Source organism: Sardina pilchardus, chromosome 18 (genome assembly GCF_963854185.1).
Source record: "Sardina pilchardus chromosome 18, fSarPil1.1, whole genome shotgun sequence".
NCBI classification, from domain to species: Eukaryota; Metazoa; Chordata; class Actinopteri; order Clupeiformes; family Clupeidae; genus Sardina; species Sardina pilchardus.
This window is the reverse complement of record NC_085011.1, coordinates 7862027-7884839: the sequence shown is the minus strand read 5'-3', so window position 1 is coordinate 7884839 and position 22813 is coordinate 7862027. Positions and strand designations below refer to the sequence as shown.

Sequence of the window (22813 nt, the reverse complement as noted above, 5' to 3'; positions counted from 1 at the left end):
CCGTTTAGCTGATAATCATTAAGGAGCCCTCGGTGTTTGTCAAATCTCGAATTCTAGAAGACCTGTGGGAGAGAGCAAACTCGACTCTATTCTCCGAGCTGTCACCTCCGCTGCCAGTTCAATCGCAGCAGCGGAGGCCCATATGTGTATGTGCTCTGGCCAGTCGAGATGAGGTATCCCAAGGTTGTACTCGAGAGGAAATGTACTGTGACCTACACTGAGTCACTTCCTAAGTGCGCCGTAGGGGGAAAATGCCTTCCATATGCTAGGCGCTCACACCAGCAGCCTAGCCAGTGGTCAGCGCCGTCAAGACGATGCCGTGCTGCCTCGCACTCCAGCTCACACTCGCACCGGGCATATTTAACTCCGGCGAAATGTCTGTAGTCAATACATTACGAGGTCTTTTTGATCTCCGAAAACTGACAGATCTTGTGTAATTAAACCAGCTGCGGTCATAGTCCCAGCCTCTATAAAAAAAGACGAAATGTCTTGTTACTGGAGGGTTCAGTGTGGGGTACGTTGGGAGTGAGTTCATTTGAAAGAGTGAATGTTTTTGTTTTTTTACTCCCTGTTGTTGGTGTTTACCTGAAGTGCTGCTGTCAGTACAGGCGCTGATGACTGACTTTGTTCTGTCTCCTCCTCAGTACATCCACCACCGTCTGATCCACCTGACGCCGGCAGACTACGACGACTTTGTGAACATCATCAGGAGCGCGCGCGGGGCCTTCTGCCTGACGCCGGTGGGCATGATGCAGTTCAACGACGTGCTGCAGAACCTGAAGCGCGGCAAGCAGACCAAGGAGCTGTGGCAGCGCATCTCCCTGGAGATGGCCACCTTCTCCCCCTGACCTCCCACGGAGACTCCGTCACCGTCACCACCACCACCACCGTCACCACCACCACCGCGGCCGTCACCACCGCTGCCATGACACCAGGGCACAGAGAGACATGTCCGCTTGCCCGCTCACTCCCATGGGCTCCCTTATCCTGCCCAGACCCTACCCCGACCTGGATAAACCGCCACCCACCCCACCCCCCCCACCCCCTTCTTCTGCTAGGTGTCCTCCCGGCTGGTCATAAACGCAGCTCACAGGCAGCGCCCCACTGACAGCGCACCCGCTCTCCTGTCGCCCTGATGTGTAAGACTCAACGATGACGGCACGGCTCTGGGGCCTCGTGGAGCCCACAGGCAAGCCTGAGTCGCGAACAGCCACGGGAGCTCGCCCGGACTGATTCTATTATTAGTAGTGTTTTGTTGTTCATGATTATTGTTGTTCTGACCCTTCTATTGTGTCTAATCTTTTGTGTGACTTCTTCATGTAACATAAAGTTACTCCTTGAAGTTCATCTGCCAAACTGCTCAAGGTGGTCCTCTCTCACAACTGGGTGGATGCCCTGCCTCCACTAAAAGCCCCCATACCCTCCTCCCTCCCTGCTACCCCACCCCCCCCCACCTGCCCCCCTCTCCCCCCTTCAAGCCCAGTTGTGGCGGAGCTTGTAGATGTGGTAGTTCCCGGGAAGTAGGGATTGAAGTTTATCCATTTTGTGTTGATATTTGGTTGGTTGGTTACATTAACGAAACCACTATGCGTCAAGATTCATACTGCAACATTCCTCTGTCCTGGAGGGGAGGCTCTCCGCCAGTTATCAAGGATTTCAACTCGGGGGTCGTCTAATGATGTTAAAACAAGAGGCAGAAGAAAAAAAAAACAATGTTTGTTTATGTCATCCAGAAGGAAAAAAAAAAAAAGTTTAATAGGAAACAATTATCTCGAGTACGGGTGAGGATTCTTTTGATGTTTTTTGTTTTTCCTCTATTTTTTGTTTTTGATATTTTGTATAGAAATTGTGTGTCTGCTGAGTGCTGTTTGAGCTGATTTGAGTGAATGCAATATATGAGTGCCGTGTGAGCTCCTTTTTCCAATCACCTGTTGGAGGCGAGTCCACAGTCTTGGAACACAAGAGTCTGGCTGGACCAAACGCCACCCATTTTTTTGGCGGCTCTTTGTACTCTGTCCATTTTCTTTTGACAGAATGTCTCCCTTCTGATTTTCTTTTTCTTTTTTCTTTTCAATCTTCTCAGTGTTGGAATTATTCTTTCGGCTCCCTTTCTCTGACCTTTTTCAACTTTTCTATTTCTCTGTCCTTTGTTGTCAGTTTGCCATTTCTTTTTCCTCTTTTAAAATGTGGTCAGGTGTTTTGAAAAAGGGGGCATTGCCAGATTCCTGTGTTCAAAGTTAGACTCGGCCCCCACCCTGGAACTCACTGGTGGAGAATGACTGAGTAGAAAATGTACTGTGATATTTTTGTATTCTTCAAAGTGTAGCTTGATTGAAAAATATATATATATACATACATATATATATAAATATAAATATAAAAAAAACTGTGCAAGCGGATGTAATTTAGGATAAGGAAGAAAAACAAACAAAAATATAAACATAAAGCAATATTGAAATGTAGAGTTTACTTAATAAAGATAATTCAATACACTATGTGGTTTTGTTTAAGTGTGTTCTTGACCTGTTTATTTGTTTAACTTTAATGGTGCAAGTTTTACTTTTGGGCTCTTGACCCTGTTCTGTGCCACCAAATTACACCACACTGAACTTAAGGTGAATAGCATGCATGGTCCACAGTCTGAATTTAGAATGCTCTACTTAAATAGTTGTATTGCACATCATGACGGTCAGTCAATCACTCAGTCTGTCCATCTGTCCGCCCAGAGCCTCACAAGCATGCATACATACAGATAACATTGACACTTACATCTAAGTACCTTATTATGTACACAATAACCACAATACAAACCCACATTACGCTAACACAAATAAATCACCACTGGGGAGAATTGTTTAAAGATGCTATGGCAGAATAACCTTTTCTGGACCAATAGGACCAAACATTTTTAACAAAATATGACAAGTTGAAACAGACCATATTCTAGTTTAAACAACATACACATTTAAGTTATTTATTCAGGAACAAAAAAAAAGATACAAGGGGTCAGGTGGTGGGCTCTAGTGATAGACTAAGAGCTGTTGTTTCCTTACCTCATATTCCACTTTCATTGTGGTGGAATTGAAGGGCTCAAGCTGTTATTGCTTGGGCCACAGACATTATCATTAACTTGGGCTAGTGAACATCTATCTTCAACACTAGATGGAGCTACAGGCATATATTTGGACTGCTACCGTGCTTTGATCAGGTTTACGATAGAAGTGGTGTTAGAACTTCCACACATTCCACAGCGGTCTAAAATTCCACTTTCCTCATCAAATCTCATTGTCGTGTACAAATAATGCTCATGCAGGCCAAGATGATACAGATCGACCCATGATATTTCGTTTTGAAACTGCATTGTAGGTAATACATATTTTGGCTTGCATACCGACTCGCGATAATAGAAGAATTAATAGACTACTACAGAACCTATTGAGTCGTAACACAGTGAAATGTGTCCATATATTTAGGCTAGACAAACTTTGCCCAACTCAAAGTATTGCAATTAGCCTAACGTTGTATAGTATACTGTCATTACAAACGAGCTGCCTCTTTTATTGTTCGCCATAAGTGTGAAAGACATCCATGCATTTCCCTCCGTATTTACCCCCAGACCCTTTTTGGTGCCCCTCGTAGACTTGCACAAACGGGTGCCCCCACACCTGAAAAAAAGCCAAAAGGAGGTGCTCCCGCTTAGGCAAGACCACCAAGAGATGGTTTGTCTGGGGGGTTGGCGATTTCATGGTTTTATTATAAAAGCCTATTTCGAATTACTTTCCCAATTTTATCAAACGAAATATTGAATAGCCAACAAAACAATACATATTACACATACTGGCTTTGCCTTTACCACATAAATAGTTTATGTTTGGTTCCACATGTCAAAGTATTTCCCCATTCTTTTTGCCGTACATGGTTTGCTCCTGAGTTTCAGTAAAGAGTCGCGAGCCAGCAACATCAATAGCCAGCTCAATGAAGATGGCGGATCTGTGAAGGATGCTGTCAACAAGACTTTAAACTTTCACATTTTCCGATCTTTGACCGGCGGTGTTTGGATAGCTGTCTGCGAGAATCACCACCTGGTAAGTGTTATGTACGATAATTTGCGACGATGCCCTTAACATTATGAAGTAGCTAGCTAAATATTAGTGTTTGGTGGTTGTAACCGGTCGGCGAACCACGGTATTTCAAGAAGACTGTTCGGTTTGCGTGTGAGGGGGGGTTCTCAGATTTTAGCACACCGCATTTCTAGGGCCTGTCTTGTTTTAGGGTTCCTGTTGCTTTGTTAGTGTTGGAGTGGCTTTCCTCAAGAGCGGTGTCTTTTCATATGTGCCTTTAAAAGTTAAAGAGCAGCTATCTTGGGAGCCAAGTTACCTGATCAAGAAAGGTAGTTGTTGTGGTTAGCAAAGACTGCTACGTGGGTAACCGCTGACACATTGTAGGAGTCAGTCAACAAAAGTTTCCTTTCATACCAGAAACGCTGTATGTATAGTTGTCATGTTATCATAAAACTAACATTAATCCTTGCCTCATTACAACGGTTACGTGGTTTCTCTAGATGTGACAACGTTGACGTGACCAGCCCGAACGTAACTTCAACAAGCAAACTTTACCATTCACCAACGCGAAGTTCTGTATACTATGCTGACTTTAATACAACGTTAGCCGTTAACATTCACGTTAAGGATAGCTGTGCAATCACATGTGTCCAAATCTGCGCTAAATACACCTTTATTTAAAGCAACTTAGAGGCAAGCTAACGCTACAAAGTAACTTCAATGTAATGGTAATGCTGTAACACAGTGTTGCTTAAAGGCAAGCTTTCTTTGGTGAAAGTATGACAAACTGCTGTAGGCTATGTAGTATGAGTGAAATTCGCAATCCGGTCATATTTTGTCTTTGCATCCGTATTTTTGCACCCCTGCGTCTCTGTAATGTTAATGAAGTAAGTGATTTTAAATATGCGATACAAGTTGGCTAATCTGATGTTGACTAACTGTTAGCTTATTAATGTGAAGTTTACTGTGAGATGTAGCTAGCAAAATTAGCGTCAGCTAGCAAGTTAGAAAGTGTTGATGGAGTGTAATAGACTTTATAATGGACGTTTCTTCAAATAATACACCCCGGAACTGCTAGTGTTCAATACCGTAATAAATTGACAACCTCAGCAGACTTTAATCCAACACATAATATAGTCATATTGATTTAACTAACATATCATGATTCTAGGTATTTTGGTAATTAAACGGTATACCACGATAGCTATAACATTGTCTTTTCACCTTAACTATATTGCTTGAAATTGTAGCTTTGCGCCCGAACAGTAATGTTTACAAGGAACGCTAACGTTACTGTACTACTGTGTCGCTCAGAACAAATCAGAAGACTTGAGATTAGTTAATTAAAGATAGTGAAAACCTGTTGGGTAATATTCGCTTTGTTCCGATATTAGGACGTGAGATGCATGCCGCTACCCTTTTCGGTCGTCGAAAAAATATTGCTTGCGTTTTCGAACCAATAATTTACATGCTTATTCCATACAAAACAATTTTGACGAGAGCAGATTTGACGTCTTTGCTATCCAGTGTCTATCAACTACCCATTCAGATAACGAAAGCTACCCTCATAGTAGAAACGTCTCTCGTAGAGCTCAGTCTATTAATCTGCTGTAACCAAGATGTTCAGCCATTAATACTGGCCCACAGTCCCACATACCCTCTACAATGGACACATTGATGCACTATTTAGCTCGCCTAAGTGGCATTGGCGTGACTGTGCCAATAATAACAATAGAAGCTAGGGATGCAACGGTTTTCAATAATTTATTGAACCGTTCGGTTTGGCCTGTTCGGTTCAATAGACTCACCTAAACCGCAATATTTCGGTATACGCGACATTAAACTTTTTATTTAATACAAGGTTATTGCGCGCGCGTAGCCTGGAAGCGATAGAGAGGAGTGCTTAGGACCCGGGGGATGCGTTTTCTCTGACTGTTCAGCTTGCCTCTCGTCAACCTTGCAACAACCAATCAGAATTTTACTGAATTTCCCAAGAGCCAATAAGCGCGTTGAAATGCAAATGAAGGAGTCATGTGAGAAGAAACAAACTTCACCGGCGGCTGCATGATCATGGCGACATTTGAAGTAGCCCACGAACAAGGCAAAAAGACCGTCAGTAAATAAAGCACAGTGTGCATTGCAAGCACTGCTTCACAACGATCACCTAATAAAGATAACACATCCAACATGTCGGCCCACTTGCGCCTTCATCACCCGGCTGTAACCTTAAGTGGAGCAGCACGGAGAGTTAGTTTGCCACCGAAAACCCAACCATCCATTGCTGCAGCCTTTCGACAACAATATTCCTATAATTCCCAAAGACATAACGAATACGACGGCGTATTAGGGCCACGTATATATACTTTGTAAAGACGCACATTTGCCACTTTAGAAGGTCGAACATTTGCCACATTATAAAGTCTGTGTGTAACAGTGTAACCGGTGGTTTCTGCCCTGCGTTGATCGCTCGCGCTAGAGTAGCCTAAGAAAGCGTGACGCCGACACAGCTGAGTGTATTCTCTTTTTGATAGTTTACTGGAAAATATTGTAGGGATGGGAGGTTATAGGAGATGGGGAGGCTGACATGTCATTCCAAACTCGGGTCATTTATTTTCCTGACGTTGTACATGCTAGGCTACGGGCAGCGGGAGGTGTCCACTCGAAAAACAATAAACTCACTGCTAAATCAGTCAATCGCTCGTCCACTCGTCAATCACACAACTCTCTTGCACACACACGCACACACACACACGATAGGAGACACAGGGGAAACAGACACTTTGTGAAGTGGCAAATTTGCCACTTTCTTCTCGGAATATTGCCCCCCCCCCCCCCCCCCCTGACAACAGGTTGCAATAATGTTGCAATAATGTTCATTTCATTGTTCTAATATTTTTAATGCTGCACTGCACTTTTGTCTATGTTTACATTTTTTAAGTTCATAAAAGAGGACAGGGCAGGCACTCCCAAATCAAATATCCATTTGAAACTACACATAATACTACCTCACCAATTATTTTGAGAAGATTTTCAGAATTGTTCCCTACTTTTTTGAGGGTGTATAACAGTTAAGTATTTTCTTTAAATGTGTGAAGAACAGTGAGTTTATTAAATAAATAACTACACATTACTTTATGCTGCACTGCACTATGGATAACATTGCCTGTTTATGACAGAAGGCAATGATGGTGTTCTTTTCTTTTAATACATTTTTGTGATTCTGCTTCATCTGTGTCAGGCTATGCATTTAATATTTTCTCTGCAAGTGTAAGTAGAAGCACATTGTTGATTTGAAATAGAAAAGGCAAATATAGCCTCCTGTATGCTAGAGCCAAGATAATATTGATATATTGAAACCGAACCGTTACCGTGGCCCAAAAACCGTGATACAAACCGAACCGTGGCAAAACTGTACCGTTGCATCCCTAATAGAAGCATACTCTCTGAGTCTCTGTAGCAATGCTATGATACTCATGCTTTTTTGACAGTTAATGGCTTTTATTAAACTACAGGGAGGAGAATGCAGGACCTGTAATTTAACCAGCATACATTAAAACTGGGCGAATGGACCGTCTAACTAATTTACAGCTGGGTATGGGGGTGATTTATACGTTCATGCTCGTCCCCTGACCTTTAAAATGACTGCTGCACCTCATAAGCTAAATGGTGCACAGAAGGTGCAGGGTGAGGCAGTGACGGGCTCATAGGCTGTTATTGCTTGGTTCGTTTTTCTGCCAAGGCCTTTTATCATTCCCTCCCAGAGTGGGGAAAACCCAATTAGCATTGATCTTTAAGGCTCAAGATAGCTTCTGTCCTGGGAGTATACTACTGATGGCTAGGATACGCCACTTCCTAATGAAAAGATGGACCATTTTCAAGCCACACTATCTGCATGGTTGTTCCTTATGGTGTGTACCTCAGTGCGGAGCTTGCATGTTGTAGTCTGAGAGTGGTGCTATACATTCTTGCAATTTTCCATGTAAATGGTGATGGACATGGCCTATTAATAATTCAAACTGTTTTTAACATGATGATTCCACTCACTACAGAGCTCAGTTACCTTCCGTATCACATACATACATGATCTGGAAGGTGTGCTACCAAATCTGATTGATGTGTCTGCTTGCAAGCATTGTTTCTGAGTTCCTTGTGCTCTTAAATAATTCAACATTTCAGGCATTTCTGCATTTTTTTTTAAAACCCTATAATCATTTTATTCTTCCTCGCCTCTTTCTCAGACAAATCTCCAGCTAATGATTTTTCAGATTTCACACATTTGGTTTGACCTTTTAAAAGAGGCCCTGTTTCTAATTTTGATAGCCGCAGGGTGATTTAAGGCGCTGTATTAGTAGGCTCTATGTGTGACTTGTCAGAGACATTTTATATTACCCACAGTGCACAAATTGCACATGCTTCCCAGTGCGGAGACCTGCAGCCTCGAGACTGAGCTGTGTTGGTTAATGAAATGGCTGTGTGATATTTAGAGGTGCCAGAGAGATGCATTAAATGCCAGTGAGATGTTCGGAATGCCCCCCCCCCCCCCCCCCCAGACAGTGTTACCCGGGGCCACACTAATAAGAGGGGAATTTTTACAGAATCTTAAGGCAGCGGAGTGGCTCTCCATCTCTATTTTCTTTCTTTCTTTCTTTCTCTCTTTCTATTTCTTTTTTTTTTCTCTTCTCTTTCTTCAGACCTGTCTCACTCTTTCTCTCCCGTCTTTGGCCTATCTGGAAAGTCAAGGGGGAGCCGATGTCAACGGGGGTGGAATTCCAGCTTAATCTTAACAACATTCAGGAAGGAAATGCAAATGGAAAGCCTGATTAAGAGTCCTCTGCACAGAGCTCTTGCACTGTGTGTGTGTGTGTGTGTGTGTGTGAGAAAGAGAATGCTAAACTTCACATTGGTGCCTTACAATCAATCTGCCTGCTGGTGCATTCAGTGGCCTAGTCTCCCCCTGTGTGCTTGAATTCGTTCTGCACGCTCAAGACGGAGCAAAGGTGGGGTTTTTTTCACGCTCTCGTTCACACAGTTTTTCAGTGAACTATCCAGTTGGATAGTGGCCATGATCATGTGATCCTGATGTCACGGGATTGGGCTCTGACATTGCACCTGACCTGAGATGGCATCAGGTAGATGGAATGCTTTGTATAACTATGCGGTGTGGATGTTGACAACGTGGATGGCATTCGGTTAAAGATCTGTGAGGTGAGCCGGGAGCTCGGGTGTTGCCGTGTCACAGCGTCAGTCCGTGTGTGCGCAAGAATCTTTAAAGCTTAAGAATAGAACTTTGCTGCTCCAAGCGGGATGCTAGTTTAATAAACTGCTGTGTGTGTGTGTGTGTGTGTGTGTGTGTGTGTCTGTGTGTCTGTCTCCGCACCTCCATTAGACGGCAGTCTGAAGAAGCCTCTCCCGTTTCAACCCCTTCTCATCCCCTGACCCAGCTCGGTCTTACATAAGGTCAATATGTGCAGAGTGTAATAGGCCCTGTTATTAATAAAATACATCAGGCGGGAGTCTGGCGCAGGAGCTGTGATCCCAGAGGCTCAGGTTAGGGGAGGTTGAGCTATTGATGCTGTGTCGGTTTAATCTCCACTCTGGTGCAGTGTAGGAGTTGGCCTCTGAGAGGAAGGGTCATCTATCTCTCAACCACAGGCAAAAAAAGTGCCAATTATCTCTGTTTTTGCCTCTCTGTGTGTGTGTGTGTGTGTGTGTGTGTGTGTGTGTGTGTGTGTGTGTGTGTGTTTTGAGCAATTATTTTCTTAGTAGTTATTTTATTTAGGCTATGATCATTTCATTATATTTCATGAGCTAGAGAATGAGCTAGGGAATCTGCTGTGATCTGTTGTTGTCTTTCAACAGTTAGTGAGATGTTTAGCAGATGACGTGGATCAGTGCGTGGCGTGCATGCCTTGTCTTTTATATCCTTATGTGCTGTTATTGTGCTTCACTGGGAGGGAGCGGGAGAGATCTAAGTGATGATGCATAAGATTATATTGGATTGTGTGGATGTGTCCGAAGCTCCCTGGTGAGTACTCTCACCGCCTTGTCTCCTCCTAGCCCTCTGAATCACTGTCTTCTCAGTACAGCTTGGAGGAGCGAGAGGTGATTTGCTTTAGTTACACAGAAGGCCAGGGAAGGCTAGGCTTGTTGAGGTCCAAAAGTCAGAACCGCTTATGAGGTAACCGTACAGAGCTGTGGTGGACTTTGGAGGTTGTGACTCTGGAGAATAGGCGAGTGTCTGGGATTTTCCTTTGACAGCAACTCCTCTTTTCGTCCACATCGTGTGCTGCCTCGAGTGTGTGCGAGCTAAGAGCTTGTGTCGGATTGTTTTTATTTGGTTTCCATTTCGCGACCCCTACCCACCCCTCCCTTTCTCCCTCCAGTTTCTCTCCCCCCCCCCCCCCCCCTGCCTAGTTTCTCTTCCTGCGGAGCTGCACGCCGTGGATAAGATTGGGTGTTGGGTGTGACTAATTGAATTCCTGCGCAGGCCTGACACAGACTCCCTCCTATCTGTGGGGTTAGAGTCCCGCTCCAGGCTCCTGCTGATGCAGACGGCATAGAGAGGAGCCGAGTGCTGTGTTCAATTAAACATGATCTTCTGGGATGCGCCCATCCATTCCACCACCACCGCCACCCTCGCCACCTCCTCCATGCGAAGACGCCTGGTGCTAAGCTCCCTATCGCTGCCTGGAGGCCCCCCCAGAGATGCACCCTGCTGAGGGGATGATATGGCCGAGCATCTGGCTCCGGGCTCTGGATTCTTACCTGCTGTAAATGAGAAGAGTGTGAATAAAGTGAGAGAGGGTGGAGCGAGGGTAAGCAGACAGATGCTGAGAATGTGGCAGCAACGTTAAGGATTGAACAGGTTTTTAAACCTCAGCCATGATGCGGCTCTCAAGGTTAAATTGGTGTTCTTCAGCTATAACCACTCTCGTGAGGTGAAATCTCATTTTTTAGTTTTGGTATGTTCGTGGGGGTTGGAAGAGCAAGGCTAAAAGTAATACTCAATAGTCCGTACCCTTTCATCTGTGCCAGTCACAGAGCTTTCATCTCGTGCGTTTATGGAGACTCTCACCTCTCTCTCTGGCGCCACATGAGTGAGGAGTTAAAAAGCCCCCCCCCCCCACCCAACAAAAAAAAATAAGTGGTTCTTTCTCCACCATGCTGTGCACTCAAATCTGAGCATGTGAGTTCATTAAATTGTTTAAATGCCTTCCTCGGGCCTTGACATTAAGGTCCTGTCAGCATGCTGCTGTGTTTGGTCTTTACCTCCATGGACGGTTAATTAAACTGGTCTTATCTCTGTGCGAGAGCATTTATCTCTGTTGCTGTGTATAATTGAGCACTTGCAGAAGCTCAGTTAGGTAAGTGCTTGTTACGCCCTCTGAAGTCCTTGTGTGTTCCTGAGTTGTAGATTTATTTATTTGATTTTTTTTTTTGTTCAGCTGAAAAGCTTGAGAAAAGTAGTTTAACTCGGAGAGAAGAACTTCAGGTGTAGACCTATGCGTCTAGCTGCGGAAAGACTACTTTAGAAGTCTCTGAAGTAATTAAGGGAACATTAAATGATTCAAAATGGCGTCGTAGGCCATAAGTCTCACTGCATTGATTTTCCCTCATCTTCACCTTTTCATGTCATGCCAGCTTTCCAAAATACAGCTCCTCCCAAGTCAGCTAATGTTGCTGAACAAAGTTGGACGGAACTGTTGTTCCAACCTTTGCTGCCAAGTCTGTTTAATCACGCTAATGCCATTTGCCGATGAGTAGATGGTTATTGTAAGCGTCGCACTTCCTGTAACCCAATCCAAGTGTAACGCATGCTAATGAAGGCTGCTGCAGAGCTTTTCATCAGCATGCACAACTGTGTGTGTGTGTGTGTGTGTGTGTGGACAAGGGAAGAGAGAAGGGATAGACAGACACACTCCGAACAAGACAAGGTGGGTGAGTTTGGTGGTGGGGTGTTTAGGTGTAGGATGATTTTTGCCTTCAGGTTGGAGAAGTGGAAAGATTGATTCAATTAGCTGCAAATGAGAGATCAAAGGGAATGCAGAGGAAGGGGGTAAAAAAACAACATATTTTTGAAGCTGCAGTGTCAGATTAGCTGCACTAATCTTTCTCAGGCTGTTTTTTCCTCCTTCTCCTATGCTTTGCATTTCGTCATCTGTCGACAGGAGCCCATGCTAAGTGCACTTTGGCCTTTCAAGACGATCCGTGAAAGCGTGTGTAATTTACAGGCCTCTCACAGGTGCACGTTGTGCATACTGAGCAGTTTCCTCTTTTTTTTTTTCTTTTTTTTTTTCGGTTTGTTTTCTCCAGCCGTTTTCCGTTAGCCGAGCTATATTAGACTTCCCGAAATTTGTTTGCTCCCTCATTATGTTGAAACCCGGCTTCCCCCACGGCATTTGAGGAAGGTTTATAATTTAAAATGGTTTGATGAAGATAAAACTGTGTGCGCTGCGTGTGATTTTTCTCTAACTCCGAATCACTCCAGGTTTAAACTGGCCTCGGGCCCTTTGAGGCTTTCCAGCTCCCTGCGGCAGCATCATCATCAACCGTGCCGCCATGGCGAGGAGGTGTCCGTCCGACCATCCCGGCAGGGCCGAGACCTCGGTCAGCCGGCAGATTGCCGTGGCGACCGGGCTGATGAGTAACCGTACTATTAGCTCTGTCTACGGGCCCCCGGAGGCTGCAGAAATATGACCTCACACAGCCATTCGTCACATTAAGTGGCCGGCGTGGCAGGACTGTTGTTCTGCGGGGAAGCGGCTTTAAATGTGCGCCGAAGTTCACCTCACAGGTAGAGGTGGTGCTTATTGTGGTGGTGGAGGAGGAGGCGAGAATGGGAAAACGACAAATGAACGAGTCTCAGTAGTGTGCTGTGTGATGGGGCGTCAGCAGTCTTGCCCTGCCGAGTTAGTTTGTTGTTGACAATGCCAGGGGCCAGACTCAAAACAGACCGTAATTATGGAGGAGAGCTTCAGTCCACTTGAGCGTCTCAATTACTGGCTGCTCAGTGGGCTCCACTGGGCTTTCTTTTACCTTTTTGTTTTCGCTCAGACTGTTTCTGATGACGTCATCCTGGACCCTAGTGCGAGTGTTGTCATACAAAATGAGCAACGCGCTGTTGACACACACACACACACACACACACACACAGACACACGTAGAGCTCTGGGCAATTTTGTGTGCTCACCATCTTCCTCGCTATCTATTTTGTGTCTTTTGACATCTCTTAAGGCCTTGCGAACAGTGTCGCAAAATATGAATCATCTCTGTATCATAATGTGTATTGTATCTCCAGATTCTTGTCGATGCACAAATCTCAGTCATGCATTGATTAAAAAAAGGAGTGTATTTTGATAGCATGTTGCAAAAAGAAGTTAAACAATACATTGGCCCATCAAGATTTTGTGGCACGCCTACTAACAGTGTGCAAACCTCCGCTACTCCGCTACTCCGCTTCTCCGAATTAGCTGTTCGATACATCGCACTGTTCAAAAGATGAAACTGTCGCTCTGTAATCCTTAGGCTGGTTTCCTGTCAGAGTGAGGATCCTCTCTGACAAAAGCTCTGTTTTGGCTCAGGTGCTGCTGCTGAACACCATCGAGCTCAGCTGCTAAAGCAGTGCCGGAGTAAAAGGGGAGAGTCCTTACACTGTGCAGAGAAGGAAACTGGATGGATGGATGGGATTGTTGGGGGGGCTTTGGATGGGCAGCTCAGCACCAGCCGACATGACCTTATCCTCGTCCTCTAGTATTCGGCATGGTTCAGTATGTGTGTATAGGCTGCCTCAGGCGTGTGTTTGTGTGGTGTTTGCTGGTGTCCTCTGTCTGTCTGAGGGGCCCATGTGCTGGTTATACAGTTCAACTACACACACACACACACACACACGCACACACGCGCACACACACAGAGTGTCTGCAGTTGTAGTTTGAATTTGAATGTAAATTTATGCAGTGCACCAACAACCTCAATCTGGAGTGAATGTTTGCCCTGTGGAGATGTGTTTGCCATTGGCTGTTTATACACAGTTTGGCCTAAGTGATTTCCTACTCGCTCATCCGTCACCCAGTTTGACTGTTGTAGCCGGAGTACGTTTTCTCCCACCAGGTCCAAATTTCACGCATCTTAAAATAAATAGGAGGCAGGCAAACCCAAGTCACTGCTGTGTATGTGAAGGTCAAAATGTAAAAGGTACTGAAGTATGACGGATGGGCATTGGAATGGGAAAGCTTTTGGACAATCGGTGCTTCTATTTGGGTTGTGATATTAATTCATTCCATCAACGCATCTTCAGATGGTTTGTGGCAGGAGATTGCTTCCGCTTCCATTTACCACCTAACGCTTTGATTGACAGCAGGGGTGGAAGTCAACTTTTTTAAAACGTGAACATCTACCTGCCATTGACAAACAATTGTCAAATTCACCAGCCGTTCAATAGTAGTCTAAATCATTTTGCGTGGGAAATGGACCAGCCACCTTCAAATTTTGCCAGGATTAAGCTGGTGGTACTTTCCATCCTTTGCCAGTGTAAGAACGAATCTTCGGTTTTAATCGCATTCTGGTCCGGTCCGGTCAGCAATGCTTTTTGCAATTCTGTTGACTGATTGACCTGGCTTCACAACCCCACAAGCCACAGCCCAAGACCAAGTATTGGTATTGATAAGCAGTGTCAGGATCAATATCGACATTTATAAAAATCCCAATGATGCCTGTCCCAGGTGAAGGCAGTTGAAGCATGTGCATGCATACAGAAACAGATCAGCGATCCGTGGATCCAGATGCCGTTTGTGGAAAAGAAATGGCAACGTGAGATTAATTCAATGACTGTAAAATAACAATGGCGCCAGCCAAAAGTGAGTCCACTCGAGGGAGCTAAAACATGGCAGAGATTTCACTAAATATGGCCAAATCTGTTTCCTACGCATGCTTTGGTTCCGTAAAGCGCTTCCTGCATGCCTTGGCTCTAATTTTGCCAACATGGCTGACCCAGTACTGGTTTAATTTCTTCTCAGTGCAAACTGCATGAGGAAGTCTACGAGCATTTCTTAAGTCTTTGTTTTGACCAGATAATGGGGGCAAGGGCCCGTCTCCTCCTCCTCCTCCTCCTCCTCGGTCCCACCCATGCTTATCCCACTCCCACTCTTTTCTGTAGGAGTAATTGCTAGCGGAACATGTGGACAGTCATGTAAAAACCTCTCGGATTACTGTAGCTTAAATCTTTTAGCGACGCCATGCTCTGCTAGAGATGGACGGACGGACGGAGGGATGGATGGATGGACGGGTGGATGGAGGGATTGGAGGGAGGGATTGGAGGGAGGCAGGACCCGAGAAGAAGGAAAAGAAGGAGATAAAAGAAGGCCACTGTCAACGGGATTGAACCTCATTAGCGGCCTCCTGAGCTCTTAAGCCCTCCTTCATTTTCTGAGATGTGTCACAAGTGGAGAGTGGGCTCGACTCTCCTCTGTTGCTCTTTTGTTCAAATAATGAGAAGATTTCTCAAAACGATAGAAAATATTTTAATTAGGCTCAAGAGTGTTTGTGTGTGCCCGTGTGTCTGTCTGTGCGTGTGTGTGTGTGTTTCTCTCTTTAAAAAAAAAAAAAAAAAAAAAATCTTCATCTGTCTTCAGAGAAAGAGGTGCTTTGTATAATGAGTAAATCTACTTGGTCGTCGCAGTCAAGTGTGACGTTACTTCTTGGCCAGGCATAATCCCTCAAGTTCCCCTTGACTTGAGCTTTATGGGGAAACAAGACGAGAGTCAAGAGAGGAATCTGGATGGACCGAAAGCTGAGTGACGTCCAAGCCGAAACTCCCCTGTCTTTTTGCACCTCAAGCTCTTGAGAGGCTGGAGACACAGCCTGTCCCTTTGCCAGATTTAGCCCATCATCCTCGTAACGTCGGCCATTCAGACGGCTAATGCTGCCTTTGTGAGTGGCAGGGGCTTTTGTCGGCCAGATCGATGGTTTCCTCAGCGTCCGTCGAGCAGCGTTTCCCCCATGTTCACCCCCGTTGTTTCCACACATCACACACACACACACACACACACACACACACACACACACACACACACACACACGGCAGGGCTGTGTGCCCACCGAGACGCGTCCCGGCGCTTAATCATTACCAGCAGAGCTGCTCCACTCCGTTCCTCTCCTTTCTCCCCATATCCAGCTCCACCACACCCCCACCCCTCTACCCCCCACCCCCACCCCCAAACGCCACGTCAGACTCCACCGCTGATGTTAGTCATCTCACTCCTCAGAATCGGCTGCAAAGCATTTCTGCTTACGGTTCACTTTCGCATCCCCAATTCCATAATGGCTAGAATTTCAGTTATTTATTCACTCTTTCAACACACAGCGAGGGGTTGGGCCGTGCTGCTGATGGGCTGTGCTTGTCCGGCATGAACCAAAGCTATGCTGAAGTGGACCACAGTGGACTTTTCCATCCCTGCGCTAGATCATGGCATGCTGCGTGCTGTACTTGTTGTCTGGTACACTGTGTAGCAATAGCGCTGTTGTGGGTTTCTTGTGTCGCGGCGTGTTGTGTGTGTGTGTGTTCCTTGCTGTGCGTGCTGTGCCAGTCTGCTCTGCGTTGCGTTGCGTTGCCTTGTCGTACCGCACACGTGCCAGGCCATGCCTCACGGCACGGCGTGATACCCCCGCGGTGCCGCTGCTTGTCCGGTTTGTTGTTTATACAAACGGCGTACCTGTGGTTCCCTCTCTGGCTGCCAATGAGCAGGATGAATAATTTTATCTGGAGGAGAATTTCCCCAGGCGGCTCTGACAGTGAGGGATGACTGCAGCCAGTATTCTGGCACTCTCTCTCTTTGTCTCTAGCGCTCTCTCTCTCTCTCTCTTTCCGTCTCTTTCTCTCTCCCCCTCTTCCCTCTCTCCCCCTCTTCCCTCTCTCTGTCTCTCTCTTTCTCTTTCCCCCTCTTCTGTGTTTTTGTCTCTCAATCTCACTCCCTCTCCACAAAACATCTCTTCGTTTTGTTTCGGCTTGGCTTCACCACTAATGCTGAGAGCTTTTTTTGTGTGTGTGTGTGTGTGTGTGTGTGTGCGCGCATGTTTGCTTGTTTCCAACTTCTGTTCACTTGGCATTATGAATTGTAATTTGAAGGAGAATTGGCCCCTGAGACAGAAACGTATGCTGTTCATTTCCACCGTTTCTCTGCCTATTCTCCTCAGAGTCCCTTATCTCTGGTTCTGTGAGCCAGCCTAAAAATTACTATTGGATTGGTTCTGAAACTGGGGTTTGTGTGTGTCTGTGTGTGTGTGTGTGTAGTGGGAGCGGGGGGCTTCCTGAACTAACTTCTCCCAGTATTACTCTAGTCTTGTATCCTCCATGAGCTGCAGAGTTCATCGTTCTCCTCTCTCCGCTCACTTCATGCCTGTTTCTGTTTCTTTTTCTTTCTGTTTCACCTCGCGCTCCCTCTGTCTTCCTTGGTCTGTGTTCTCGCCACTCTTGTCTTGCTGTAGTCAACTCCCTCCCTCTTCCCTCCCTCTTCCCTCCCCTCCCTCTCTTCCCTCCCTGCCGCGTTCTCATCTATTCTGCCTGTCTTGGTCGTGGGCGTCATGGCCGCCGCCTGTGTAGGCTTTGTTTACCGCTGAATGAGTCCAGTGTGGAGGCAAGCAGAGGGATGAACAATGCTCCTCCATCTCTTCTCCTTTTTTTCTCTGTCTTGCTTGCTTTCTTTCTTTCTCTATTCTCACCTTCTCTTGCTAGCTCTCTCTTTCTTTCTGTCTCTTTTTTCTCTCTCTCTCTCTCTCTCTCTCTCTCTCTCTCTCTCTCTCTCTCTCTCTCTCTCTCTCTCTCTCTCTCTCTCTCTTCTCTCTCTCTCTCTCTCCCCACCCCTCCCTTCCTCAAGCTCCACAGGAGGCTTAGAGCCCTGATGTGTTTTGTCTCCAGGCCTCCCTTCCCTGCATTGGCTATATACATCATGCATGTGGATGCTCGCTGTCATTTTTGGCCTAAATAAACCACACTGGCTCCTGTGACGGGAGGGAGTTGAAGGAGAAGACACAGCGGAAAACAGTGTGAATCCTCTCGTCTGTGTGTGTGTGTGTGTGTGTGTCCCTGTACATTCCTATTCCTGTGCACTCATGCAAATACACCTGCAGGCCCCACAGGAGAGGATCAGCCCGGTGACTTGAGTTAGCATTGAGAGGGAGCGCAAGACAACTGTGCCTTTTGAGGTCACGGTAAGAGCCAAAGGGCTCTCCTGGGGATTCTGTTATTCATTGTAATCATGTTGAGTGTTCTGCTTTACAATAGAAATATAGATGGCCCCCTCAGACACTGACCTGATGCCAGAAAGCCCTTTTACTCAATCCTGTGTATGCCAGTACATTCTGACCCAACCCCACCTGGCACATGCCAACTCTGTCCTGAGGATAAGGGCCATTTTTCTTGCCCAACTCACGAGTACATACATTACTTATTCATTCTGTCGTTCACAAACATACCCCCCCCCCCTCCCCCTCCCCCTCCTCCTCCTTCTCTCTCTCTCTCCCTCTCTTCCTCTTCCTCCTCTCGGAGTTGTTATCCTCTCCCCTCTCTCCCCTCCAGTGGGCTCCTCCGGGGATGTCATTGTTGGTGTTTTGCCGCTCCATCAAAGTGCTGGTAATTAGGGCCGTGTAAACAAATGGGATTTGCTGCAGTCCTGCAGAGGTGCGCCTTTAGACACATGCTTATTAAGCCCTCCCTGTGTGGATGTGTGTTTGGCAGGTTCTGTGTGTAAGTCTTAGGTGCACGTGTATGGGGTTGCGTGTACGTGTCAGTGTGTGGGTGCGTGTGTGTGTGTCTCAGTGTGTATCAGATACAGTGCATGTCGGAGCACAATCAAGTGAACGGCCCTACATCAAACAGGAGCACCATATCTATCTTTGGTCACGTTATTTTGCGCTTTTTTTCCCTCTTCCCCCCACCAGCTAGACTGCACCTGTGGAGACTGTGCTCTGGTAGCGCTTTTGATGATGCGTCGCCGGCATTAGCATTTTAAATAGCTCTGTTCTTCTCCAGTTAAATAGCGCCCTGTAAAGCTCAATTAAAATGCTACTTTGTAGTGCCGTGTTAAATTTGCCTCCGTTTTGGCAGTGCAAATTCTGCAGGGTTTTTCCATTGTGATGGCGGCTTGTTGGAGGGCAACAGAGGGCAGCCGGTTGCTGAAGCAACCACACAGGCTGCTGCACAGCACAGCGCACCGAGACGGCAGAATAACGCGAAGTGATCGAAATCATGTGGACTGCAAAGCACACACCGGAGGCTTTTAGGGAATTCCAGATGGCACGGGGTCTCCTGGGCTGACCTTTTGAGGCATGAGATTAGGGATGCAGCCTAATGGTTAGCGCTTTAAGGGTAAATTATGGACACTTAGTACTGTCGTTTCAGTTTTTAATTACCGTTGTAACCTCGGTCGATTATCTCGCTGTTAGACGGGGTTGGTCACATGGGTGACAATAATATAGGAATAGCTACACTTAACAGGCAAGCGCGTTTGTTGAATTTCCTCAGGGGAAGTTGCCGACAATTAAGGTGTTTTCACACTGGAGTGAAAACTAGAAGCCTTTGCTTTAGGCACTAGTGCACACGTACGCATCCGTGTGACGCAAGATTTGAAGCATGCTTAAGCCCTAAAGATCAGCTTCGAATGTGTTGCACACAAATTCACTTCGGAATTACTCATCGATCTGCATACTTGCTACCAGTCATTCTTTTGATAGCTTTGCATTTTCACGTGCGTGCGTGCGTGCGTTCGTGCGTGCCTGCCTGCCTGCGTGCGTGCGTGCGTGCGTGCGTGCGTGCGTGCGTGTGTGTGTGTGTGTGTGTGTGTGTGTGTGTGTCCTGATGGCATTGTAGATAACACTGAGTCAACCCTGCACCTCTCCCTGGGGCTCTGATAGCCCTGTCTGTCAGGTAGTACCTACAAGAGGAGGAGGAGGACCAGAGGGAGCTGCAGCTCATCTCTCCCCTCCCTGCTGCTCCACTCACTTGGCCATTACAGCCCCCACCCAGCTGTTCATCTTCACCAGAGGGCCCAAACAGGTGTGTGTGTGTGTGTGGGGGGGGGGGGGGTAGAAAGTGCTGATTGTTGCTCCTATGAGTCTTTCTGTGGAAATGTGTAGTGCTACATGACCTAACAAGGACGACTCTTCTGTTGTGTGTGTGTGTGTGTATGAGTGTGTGCAAAATCGTGAGTGAATTTTTATAGGACTGAGTTTTGGCCCCATGCTGTGTTTGTGCCTGTGATTAGTGAGGCCCCCCCTATTGCCCCAAATCTGTGCCTTTTTCAGAAGAGGGATTGCTGTCATGGGCAAAGCCCTGCAGCTGGAGGAAGGATGTGCCATCATAAGATTAACCCGGCCTGTTTTCCTTTTCTGTTTGAAAAAGGGTGCAATATTTCCTTGGCAGTGTTGCACCACTATGGACACACACACATACACACACACACACACACACACACACACACACACACACTCACATACACACACACTCCAGGGATTAGTTTGCGGTCTGCTTTTCTCTGGCAACTGGACACATGCACAGGCTAGCCGTCACCAGAGCAGAAAAGCTGTTTACACACACACACACACACACACACACACACACACACACACACACACACACACAGCCTGCATGTTCAGCTGAGAGACACTTCTCATGCCTCTTCCCAAGTGGTTGGCTCTCAGTAAACCCGAGTGAGTAAAGCACTCCTCTTTGCACATGCTGCTGCAAACACCTGCAGACACATTGTTTTTGAAGCGTCGTCATCCCCTTTAACAACCCAAAAGGAGAAGTAGGTCTGGAACTGTGAAGCGCTGCGGCAGGCGAGAAGAAAGTCATCGACTCCCTTTCCTCTTTTCACTTTTTGTTCGGTGGTCGGTTGTGTTTTGGAGAATGTTGAAGTAGACCGTTTAAATTCAGATGAAGTAAACTGTTTAAATCCAGATGTCCAGATCTATGTGTTGATTTAGTTGCTCTATGTCCTTGTGTCCTTGTACATGTCCATGTCTAGGTTTAATGACTGACTATCTGTCTGTCTCTGTCCGTTCTGTCTGGCTAATGATACACTCAAGCCTGACTGTAGGGCAGAACCGGTGGTTGGGCAGAGCCAGTGCTGAGTTTTTGGCAGATGGCCTCAGGTGAAACCACAGTGTATGGCAGCACATGAGGTTGAACTTGTCCTGCCCCAGGTCCTGCCTGCTGGCATAGTGTCCTGTGTGTCCTTGTGTCCTTGTGTCCTGTGTCCTCTGTCCTCTAAAGCATTTCTTTCACACCGAACCCTCCTGAGATGTCTAGTCAGAACAGGGACATATTGCTCTTCTCGCTCACGCACGGATGCTTTTTGAAGCCCAGGTCTCAGTGCTCTCGTCTCTGACACACACACACACACACACACACACACACACACACACACACCCTCTGAAGCCCCTGTGAGTGGCCATGGGGTTTGCAGAGAGCTGTATTTGCCGTTGCTGCTGCTGTGTAGCCCAGTCTGGGGAGCGTGTTCAATCTGAAAATTCAATTTCTCATCAGGCGGAGAGCAGCTTGAGATCTAAGCACCGCTCCGCTGCTAATTGTCTTCAACTGGCCCCTTCCAGCGAGAGCGGCTCTCTCATCGAAAAATGTCATCATTCTTCTCCCCACTTCATTTCGGTCTTTTCTTGTTCTCTTCTTTCGTCTTCTCTCTCTCTCTATCGCTCTCTCTCTCTCTCCCTCTTTTTATGTTTCCCTGTCACTCACCATTTCCGTATTTCTCTTTGTTGCCCCATCTGTTGAGATCCTAGAATAGCCCGTCATTTGAAGTGGAAAGGGTGGGGAATGAAAAAAGAATGTAATTCTACCGGTGATATAAATTGGAAATCGTATGCGTTTCCTCTTGGGAACGGAGCACAGACCAAACACCTCATTTCTGCTGTGCTGATTGAAGGATAGGTGCACTCATTGGATGAGAGGAATACATATCTACAGCAGGGGGGTGGGGGGGTACCAGTGACCCACTCTGCCTCATGCATGTAGAAAGAAGAGTTTGCTTTCAGTGTGTGCAGTCTGTGTCTACGCTATCTTTGTCGTCTCATGCTGTTATATCTGCCTACAAAGTGCAGACACCGTCTCGTAAGACCCGCCACATTATTCCCTACGGCGAAGCTCCACGGGCATTTTCAATGACCTGTTTTTGTTTATTTGAAGTCTGTGTCTGTGTCTGTGTTTCGGTGTGTGTGTGTGTGTGTGTGTGGTTGTGATGCAATTAGGCTGATTTAGTTAATGACTGGACTGGCCGTGTCAAGTACGAGTCGAGAGACGGTGTGGGCAGCCTCCAGTGACCGGATGAGCGGTCACCCGCGGAGCCCTGGGCTGTCAGTGTGACTGGGCCCTATCCGCTCTCACAGCTGTTTCAAATGGACATTTTCTGGAGCTGAGGTCAGCGGGCTTCAGTTCAGCCCTCATTCCATATTGTCATGCACAACCACACGTAAATTGATCTTTCTCTCCTCACCAAGACTTTAAGTGCTTGGAGCCTTCCGTCTGGGCGCTGAGGTTTTGTGGGCTGCTATGGGAAGGCCTCGGCGTGTACTTGGCTTGTGTTTCTCTCTCCCTCTCTCTCTCTCTGTGTGTGTGTGTGTGTGTGTGTGTGTGTGTCTGGAGGGGTGTGTATTGGCAGTGTTTTAGGAGGGAAGGGGGACTGGCTTGTTTTGTAACCTGCTGACCTGCTACTGACCCCGCCGTCTCTATGGCAACAGGTTCCCAAATG

General features: G+C 46.6%; 2 protein-coding genes across 8 annotated transcripts in view; both read left to right on the top strand.

Annotated features, from left to right (window-relative positions):
* The window catches only part of zswim8 (zinc finger, SWIM-type containing 8), a 35411-nt gene extending 34414 nt beyond the window's left edge, over positions 1–997 (top strand). For all 7 annotated transcript variants that reach the window (XM_062518983.1, XM_062518986.1, XM_062518982.1 and 4 more), the window contains one exon: positions 645–997. In XM_062518983.1, the coding sequence (XP_062374967.1) occupies positions 645–848 (204 nt within the window). In that variant the 3' untranslated portion in view covers positions 849–997. The remainder of the gene's footprint in view (positions 1–644) is intronic.
* A 2978-nt stretch (positions 998–3975) lies between these two features.
* The window catches only part of ndst2a (N-deacetylase/N-sulfotransferase (heparan glucosaminyl) 2a), a 115476-nt gene continuing 96638 nt past the window's right edge, over positions 3976–22813 (top strand). Inside the window, exon 1 of the mRNA XM_062520194.1 lies at positions 3976–4085. The gene's annotated coding sequence lies outside the window, so the exon portion shown is untranslated. The remainder of the gene's footprint in view (positions 4086–22813) is intronic.